The sequence below is a fragment of the Ictalurus punctatus genome, chromosome 28 (genome assembly GCF_001660625.3).
Source record: "Ictalurus punctatus breed USDA103 chromosome 28, Coco_2.0, whole genome shotgun sequence".
NCBI lineage: Eukaryota > Metazoa > Chordata > Actinopteri > Siluriformes > Ictaluridae > Ictalurus > Ictalurus punctatus.
In genome coordinates, this window is record NC_030443.2 from 16,501,072 (window position 1) to 16,510,206 (window position 9,135).

Sequence of the window (9,135 nt, forward strand, 5' to 3'; positions counted from 1 at the left end):
GAGGGAGGAGGAGGAGTTTTTTTTGATTTACGGTAAATGAAATGATGTAAGGACTAACGAGTGAAGAAACGCCGAAACGCAACGAGGAGTTTGTTGACGGTGACGGTGTGCGTAACTAGGCGACGACGTCACATGACATCTTAATAGGTCCCGGTACTCGGATAGTCTTTTGCTACACCCTCAAAAGTATGTACCCTTTCTTTCATAAAGAGTGCACGTGTTTATTTGCGTAGTACGAGACGCAGCTTCAGGTTTCCATCTTGGGGAAGTCTTCAAGATGGAGGATGAGGTGTTTGTTATTCTTCGTTCTGACGTGATATCGAGTGCTGGCCGGTCTGTACAGGATTTTTCATTTGTGATCGTTGCAGGCAAAAATGCGATGCTGCGGCTTTTTTCAAAACCCTGCGATGCGACTCGCGGAGTCCTTCGTGCTTTTTATTTTTTTTTTGCGGAAAACTACTTGAAACTCGCCCGAAATAGTTTAGCGCGCTCTTTCGTAGCGACCTTTGTCGGTAAACGAGACCTTTTCACTGTACTCCGAACCGAAGAGGGACTTCGGCTGAATAGGCATCACGTGATGTCATCGTCTCGGCTCAAACCTGCGGTGATTAGAAACAAACGGCAAGCTCCGACGGATGCCGCGGCGTTCGCGTGATTTTTTGCATTCGTTTCTGCGATCGCAAAATCCCGGAGGGACGGCTTGCTTTAAGAACTAGTCCATCTTTCCTCTTTCCGTTTTCTTTCTTTCCTTTTGTGCGCGCACGATGCGACATTCTTTGTGATCTAATAGCCAGAGACCCCGTACATATCAGCAAACGTCTATAATTAGCCGCGCTATAAAGTTCCCCTGGGTGTGGAGGCTGTTACAGTGAAAACGCAGCATTTTTACAAAATTGGGGAAATATGAACGCGAGGGCGAAAACGCCTACATGTCACACCCTCGCGGTTCGATAAGACTGAATTCCAGATGCTTTTTTTTTCTTTTTCTTCCCCTGCATATCGACAGGCTACTAAACCCTTCTGGACGTGGGACGGCTTCCCCAGTTGTCCCTCCGGGGTGCTTTAGTGGAAATCGGTAACTAATCATTTCCAGTAAGGCTCGCGTTGAATAAATGGTCGACTCGTAAAGACCGAAAAGAAACACGTTTCGAGTTCGATACTGAGGTACGAAGACAGAACGTACGTCTTGTGCAATCTGTTGTTTGCTAGATTGCAGCAATGGCATTGTTCCGTAGGCTCGCGCCGCCATAATTACACACACATTATGATTTTCTTTTCTTTTTTTTTTTTTTTTTTTAACTTGACCTCATCATCAGTCGTTTGCACTCACACACACACACACACACACATTGTTGACAGGAACGCCTTTCTTTTCTAACCAAGCGTAACATGTTTTGTAAAACACTCGTCAGATCTCCGGAGCAGATCTCCCGTGTCATTTTAATACGGTTTCATTTGCCAAAAAAAAAAACAAAAGAAAAACAAACAAACAAAAAAGTGTGACTTTCTAAAGAATTAAAACAACAAAAAAAGAACAAAAAAGAATCATATCGTGGACCTTCAGCTGAAATAGAGACATCAAGGAGAGATGATAATGCGAAACTGACAAAAATAAATAAATAAATGAATGAATAAATAAATAAATAAATAAATAAATGACAGCAATTCCTCAGAGCAAAGCTGTTAACCAAAACACTGGCAGGAATCCTGACTATTCGTAACTTCCGAGGACGGTGGATTTCATCACACAGGCTGTAATGACCATCGTTTTCATACATTAGGAACAATGAATAAAACTCGGTTAACAAGTGTATAGTCGAGTGCAAAAGTTAGCACCCCCCCGAAATTGGTTTTGAAATTGGAAAGAAGAAAAAGGAAAAGAAAAAAAAAAAGTCATGTATTTTTTTTTTTTCTTCTTTTGATCATTTTTTTTTGTACTGGCTCTGAAAATAAATAAAAATAAATCCAAGAATGAAATATGGGTGCATGCTGTGACAAGAAAAATGTTCCAAAACGTAAGGCAAATTCGACTCGAGAAAATCGAGACATTTTTTTTTTTAAACGTTTTCCTTACCCACAGCGATTAAGGAACACCTATGAAACTTTACACACCAAACACGACGATGTTTTGTCCTGCTTGTGGAGGTCCAGCTGAAATCAGACCTGAGACGAGCAAAGCGTGTTCAGAAACCGACGTCTTTATTGATTAAAAAACATGAAAACAAGGAACAAGATTCAGAACCGATTTTTTTTTTTTTTTTTTTTAAAAACAACAAACAACAACAACAAAACAACAACCATGAATCGAAAGCAAGGCAAGTCGCCCCTTAGTCACGTCGTCTTGTGATTGCACGGAGACTATATTTCCCATCAGGCCGTGAAGTGGAGACAGGAAGAGAAGAAAGCGCAGGGGTTGATGGGTAATCGCTCCACCCAAACCAACCAACCAACAAGAAAGAAACCCTTTAAGCAGTATTTTTATCAGTCATCACTACACAGGTGATTCTCCCCCCCCCCCAACTCTTACAAATTTCAAATGAATTTCTAATTTTTTTTTCTTTCCCAGTTAGAGTAAGCTAATACTGTCTATGAAAGTGTTTATTTTTGGATAAATGGTGGGGCAGAGAGACAGAGAGCTCGTTATGTGCGTGAAATAATAGAGAACATCATTACCGATGCACACCCTTACACCGAAGACGTCCGAGATCTTGAAATCTTGAATGATCTCACAGCTTTAGCAAATCAAGGTTTAGTGTGAAAATAAATGAAGTGACTCTCGTATTCTGACGATTTCATCCGGGCTGGTGGATACAAAGCCATAAATATCAGATCAGATACAAGAAAATGCCACCAGTGGTACATTTCATAGCGACGATTATAGCTGTAAAGTCCTAAAAGGCCTCAAGTGCACATCACGGATTGTAAAGTCGCCTCATCAGACGACCAAAAAACCAAAAAAAAAAAAAGTCCTTCTTTAGCGTAAACCTTCAGGATATCGTTCTAGTAAACGTGGCAGGTTTTTTTTTTTTTTTTTTTTGAAATCTCGTTTCACAAGAGGCAGAAATGCTCAAAGCGTAAAAACACGTAATACCAGCTCAATAAATAAAGTATTTCTGGAATGAGGAAAGATCTACAAACCAAAAGTACAGTATGCACATTTACTGTTCTCACTCTTCATTATAACATTATTCATTTTCTTTGTACAAAAATAGAAGTTTGTGACATCCAAAAAAAAAAAAAAAAAAAAATACCCCCCAAAAAACAAAACAAAACAAAAACAACCCAAAAACATATTCAAGTTTCAAAAATAAATATTTCCATTTTGACGCTCGGAAAAAGGTAAGAGGTTCATCGACAGTTCGGATCAAACCCTTATTCGGACTGATAAGAATATAGACGTATATATTTATATATGTATATGTATATAAATAAAAGATTTCATGTGTTTGTTTAGTAGGAAAGGCAGTTGGACAGAAATTCAGTGTACCAACAATGTGATCAGAGTTCTCGCTCTGCGTACGCATCAGTCACCTTGGGAAAGAAAAAAAAAAAAAAAAAAAAAAAGGGAAGCAAACTGTGGTGACTAGGCAGGTGCAAATACTTATGAAACGTACACAATATTCTCACGTATGACGCTTTAAAACCTCACGCCCTCGGTTCTAGAGACGAGAGCTGTAGCTTAAAGTGTTCTTGAAGAGATTTTTAAAATATATGTTCATCAGCCAATTTCCAGTGCCAATATTTATGCACAACATGACCGCAGATGCTTTAAAATCCCTGGCATGACGAGAGCTGGGGTTTGTTTTTTTTTTTAAAGATGAATTTAAAGCTAATTTTTTCCCACTTAGGCAATTAAACAGGTATCGGGTACACGCCCGGTTTTAACGAAACGCAATTTCAACAATAACGAGGGGGAAAAAATACAAATCAAATCAAATAATAATAAAAAAAAAGCATTCTGAAAATTCCTTTCCCACTTTTTATCATTATTTATAAAACAATATCCTTTATAAAGCGAATATAAAGTAAACTAGTTCTGAACTCGATCTTCGATCGCGTACCAACATTTCGACAATCTGAACGCTTCGTTTGTTTGTTTGTTTATTTATTTATTCAGATTTTTCTTCCCACCAAAAACAGAGGAAAAATATTACGCTGTACACAGAGGATAAATATTAGACATTGTTTACTGTTTCGATTTTATGTGCAACTATGTAGTTCCCAAAAACAAAACCAAACAAAACAAAAGAAAGTGCCGACACGACACCGGTATTCGAACCTGTACAGTCCTCTTACACAAACAACATAAATATCATAGATAAAGTTTTTGCATAAATAAATTTTTTTTTTTAGAAATTTTACAAAAAAAAAAAAAAAAAAAAAAAAAAAATTGCAAAAAAAATACTATTGATCGAAAGCCCTTTTCTGGCTCGAAGCCCTCATATGAAAACACGTCCCTTTTCTCAAAGCCTCAGCGGTTTAAATTAAAAGAGCAGCCACGAGGCGTTAAAACACAACCCACTGAATACAGTGCAAAAGGTCTCGGAATGTTCAGGAATTTTATCGGGTGCTCAAAATGGACACCGTTAAAAGTGCTGCACGGGACCAGACTCGTGTTCTTGTTCATCAATTGTCAGTGAAATAATACTTATATATAAAAAAAAAAAAAAAAATTATAATAATAATAATAAAAAAGATTGTAAAAAAACAAAACAAAAACAAACTTCCTGTATTCACAAATTGCACGATATCAAACAAACCGACGGATGTACGAATAGGCTTCAATATATAAATCACTCAGACTGGACCGCAACGAATAAGTCTCCACTTAACTACAACACTTCTGACATTATTTAATATCAATATGAATGAATGGCGTATTTCTTTTTTTAACAATATGTGCGGACACCTCCGATCGGGAACAAATGAACGTGAGAGAAATTTGGCTCACGTTGCCAGGTTTGTTTGTGTATAGAAAAGTTCAGATTTGCAGAATAGTGCATGTTGTTGGGGGAGGGGGAGGGGGAGGGGGGGGGGTTCAAACTCAAAAAAAAACAAAAAAAAAAAAAAGTTACCCTGCGACTGTAAGAGAGACCGTACTCCAATCCCAGTGACGTGTAAGACCGTATCACAAGCTGCTCATCCTCAGGGGAGATTAAAAAAATATTCAAATCATTCGGGTCGGGAGGAATTCCAGCTGTGAGTCAACGTCCGTGTCGTGAAGTCGATCCGCGCTGCGTTTGTTGTCTCCGTGCGACACGTCGGGTTCGGGCGGTATTGCTGTGACGGTCTCTCGGTCCTTATGAACCCGATGGGATTCGAGTACAGAGTGCGGTCGAATGAGAAACGGGGTCGAGGTGCGATGCGATGAGGCAATCTTCCCTTTTAAATTGCAGTCTGTGTGCGAGGAGAGAACGTGCTCTCGTGGCCAGAGATCACTCGCAGCTGAGAGATCACTCTGACAGGTTGAAGGAATTTCTATCTATGTATTTATTTATTTATTTATTTATTTATTTATTTTTTGCACACCCTCTCTGCGAGGTGTCTTCCGTGTCAGTCGGGACGAGGTTTCCGTTCTCTTTCTGCCCTTCTCCGGTATTCGCTGTTCATCTTTCACAGCGGCATGAAGTAGCAGAAGGGAAATCGAGAGTTCAGAGCGAAGGAAATAAGATGCACCTTCAGCAGCTGGCGCTCTCGGCGCTCTTGGCCATGCCGGCTGTTCCGACCGCGATCTGACAGCCGTTGGTCACGTGGTTCATGACTTTCTGTTTGAGCTGCGCGACCTGCTCACGCAAGATGCTGGCGGTGGACGCCAGGTCAGAGTTCTGCGTCTTCAAGACCTTCACCTTCTCCTCCAGGCGTGAAATGCGCTCCAGTTTCCGCTTGCGGCACTTGGAGGCCGCGATGCGATTCCGCAGCTTCTTCCTCTCGGCCTTGATTCTCTCCTGGGTCTCGAGGTCAATGGGCGAGAGGGAAGGTGGAGAACCGGTCGGATCTCCTCCAGGGGGGTGAGGAACCTCTGGAACGGTCTGAGGCGCATCAAGACCTCGACCGTGATGGTGATGACCTTGCCCCTGGCTGGAGTGGGCTGTAGCGTGAGCCGAGGCGTAGGGGATCTGACCTCCGGGGTAGGACGTAGGGAGCTGGTTGGGGTTATAACTGCTCAAGTTGGTGTAGATCGGCATGTCCGCGCTCGCCATGAGGTTCCTTTGATACGGACCCTGAATGGAGGACGATGGAGATATGGGAGCCCCGACCAACTGGTTCTGTTTGTGCAGATCTGCCAAAGCTTTGACGAAACCGTCTGCGAAGCCTTCCTGCTCGTTTGTGGCATGGTTCCTGTACATGAAAGCGTTAGTGGAAGAGCTAGGCGCCGGGCTTGTCGTAACCAGCCCCTGGTTAGACTGGATGATCAAGTGCTCCAGCTCGGGATTAGAGAGTTTCAAGAGGTTCATGTCGGACGACGACATCAGAGCGCTGTTCGGGTTGCTGTTCATGCCCAGGTTCGGGTTGACGCTGCTTCCAGCCTGGCTCTGCAACAGCTTCAGGCCTGGCGTGCCTCCCACAGCTCCGGGGAAATTATGCACGGCCATGTTCTTCTTACTCATCATCTTGTGGCTTTGATAGCGATCGTAGTCTGGAAGTTGCCCGAAGTTTGGAACGCTCGGCGTATCATCGTGGTAGAAGGGTGTTTCCATCTTACCTGTCATTGACGCAGGAGTGCGAAATCTTCATAATCTGATTAGGGGGTATCAGAGCTGGAAGGTTTTCACATTAAACATAGTCCACACTGGAAAGTGGCCCTTGTGCTGCTGCTGCGAGTCTCCGTAGGACAACCTGTAAGACAGACAGGCGTGTAAATATGCCATGGAGACACCGAGGAACTTCTCAAAAAGACAGATTACATTAGAACCCAACACTCAGCAATCCGAGGACACACCGATCTCCGGTTTAAACACTGCTCCATGAATACATGTGTGTCTAAACACAGGGATGATAAACAACGTCTAATGTTTTCATTTACTGATTTCTTCCCCGCTTCTCAGACTAAAGGCTCACGCGTACTGACTCGTGTAGGCTGTGTATAAAAAAAAAAAAAAAACTAAAAAAAAACCCACTACATGTACGTTTTTATCTTCATAAGCAGCCGATCCGAGTCAGGCGATGAATAATGATTACAGTAACTCGCGCGCGTCTCTTTACTGTCTGTGTAGGTGACAGAAAAACCCGAAAGAACGAGTCACAGAAATCACCTCCCCATAAAACGCATCCCAATGACTCAAAAGTGAGTGCGTGCGTGCGTACGTGTGTGTGTGTGTGTGTGCGCGCGCGTTCGCGATTAGTCAGTAATCAGACATGAAATACCGTGCAGGCGGCGATCCGTCACACGCGCGAGCGTCAACGCGGTTCAGTTCACTCCACTGCGAGCGCGAGATCCACCGGCTCCGCGGCCATATAATCCAACACGCGCAACGCAATGATCACAGCACCGATAAAAAAAATCTCTAATTTTAATGCTGCCTCAATAAGTTTATGATGGTTGATGTGTGTGTATATATATAAATATATATATAGAAAGAGAGAGATCTCGCGTCGTCACACCGTCGTTTGGTCCGAGCGCGTGCGCCTCTCACTCCGTCTCAGCGCGACTGCGGGACTTTCTGCTCTACTGCTCGGTGAAACTACACGCCCTTCTCTGCTTCGCTCCACTTCCTGATGGCTGTCCCGCGCGCTCCTGGCTCCGCCCCTTGCCTCAACTCGTTCTTTGATTGGCGGTCACTAGTGGTGTAAGGAGTTAAAAAAAAAAGGCTTAACCGTTACTATGGTTACCAGATGGGCGTTTCGGCTCATTTGAGTGACTCGATTCTATCGAGCGAAGCAGTTTAAACGAATCGACTCGTCCTAATTTCATTCGATTCCTGAACGTTGTGTAGTGTGCTACAGTGTCCAGCTCGTGTGTTAGCGGTTTATGCTAACAGTTTGTCTACACAGGAAGTTATTTTATGGCTAATAAATAACATCCGTCGTGTGATGCTTGTTATGTTATCATTATAGCATGAATGCTATACTTAAAGACGCAACCGAACTAAAAAAAAAAAAAAGGTTATTATTAAATTAAACCCCAAACCGACTACAAAACAAGCGAAACCCTTTGTTTCCTCAGACCTTTTTTTATAAAAGGTTCATAAACAGTTATGTCATATTCGTTTAGTTTGTGAACCGATTCAATTCGAACAACTCTTCAATACTCAAATCAATGCTTCCTCGCTCCTCCGTCAGCCATCTTGAAAGGACACACATGTCAATTCTCTAATTGTACCGTGGGGAGGCAAGGAACGAGGAGTGAGGAAGCTTCCTGCTTCCTGCTTCCTTGCTCCTCCGTCCTCTAGCCTGTGACCCAAAAATCGATCGAAGTCAGCCATCTTGAAGGCTTCCAGAGGAGCTAGGATCGAGGATACACAGGTGTATCCTACGAGGAATTGTTTCATATAAAAAAAAAAAAACCTGACGCATGTATAAATTCCCCTTCTCCTTCTACTACATCTGCCACAATCTCAAACAAAAAGTCCTTTGATGATGTGATGGAATTTTGTGTGAAATATAATTCAATAATAATATGAATTCAGTGTGTACTCTATAGTAATCCATTAATCCTTGCATGTTTGGATTTTCAAAGCTGCACAAAAGTTGCGATAAATTACGTATTGTTCGTCAATTCATGGTGGAATAACCCAGACATTTCACATACTATCAGTGCATTTTGCTTTATTACGAATGTCGTTATTAACCAAGCTGCAGCAGCGCAGGGAAATGAAGAGAGGAAAGTAAACAAGGATGCACAAATAAGAAACGAGAAGCATCTTTACTGTTATTATAAAGATTCTAAATGAACTGATTCGTTCGTGAATCATCGTGTCTTTCTTGTCTTTTAACTATATTGCTAGCAAACCTCTCATATAGACTTCAATCTGATCTACTTAAGCCAAGTGAAAGAGATAGTTGAACTAGAAATAATTAAACCTAACGTTCATAAAGAGTCGTTCAATTTGGATTCATGTGTGAGTCGGTTCAATTTGAACAACTCTTATTGGAACCTACTATAAATTGTCCGACTTGAACCGATTCGTTTTTGAA

At 42.0% G+C, this 9,135-nt stretch overlaps 1 protein-coding gene across 3 annotated transcripts; it reads right to left on the reverse strand.

Moving 5' to 3' along the window:
* Positions 1-2,177: 2,177 nt before the first annotated feature.
* june (JunE proto-oncogene, AP-1 transcription factor subunit) lies at positions 2,178-7,685 on the reverse strand. 3 transcript variants are annotated; one of them, XM_017460044.3, is made up of 2 exons: positions 7,366-7,685; positions 2,178-6,837 (listed from the first exon to the last, which is right to left on the reverse strand). In XM_017460044.3, exon 2 carries the CDS (start codon positions 6,708-6,710, stop codon positions 5,679-5,681), a length of 1,032 nt encoding a protein of 343 aa, XP_017315533.1. In that variant the 5' UTR covers positions 6,711-6,837; positions 7,366-7,685; the 3' UTR covers positions 2,178-5,678. The 3 variants fall into 3 exon arrangements, with proteins under 3 accessions (XP_017315533.1, XP_047007985.1, XP_047007983.1); XM_047152029.2 differs by having other exon boundaries at positions 7,603-7,662; XM_047152027.2 differs by lacking the exon at positions 7,366-7,685 and adding an exon at positions 6,941-7,308.
* Positions 7,686-9,135: the final 1,450 nt, after the last annotated feature.

Bases quoted from the DNA above. Each gene is read 5' to 3' on its own strand.
- june (XM_017460044.3), bottom strand. From the start codon at position 6,710: ATGACAGGTAAGATGGAAACACCCTTCTACCACGATGATACGCCGAGC.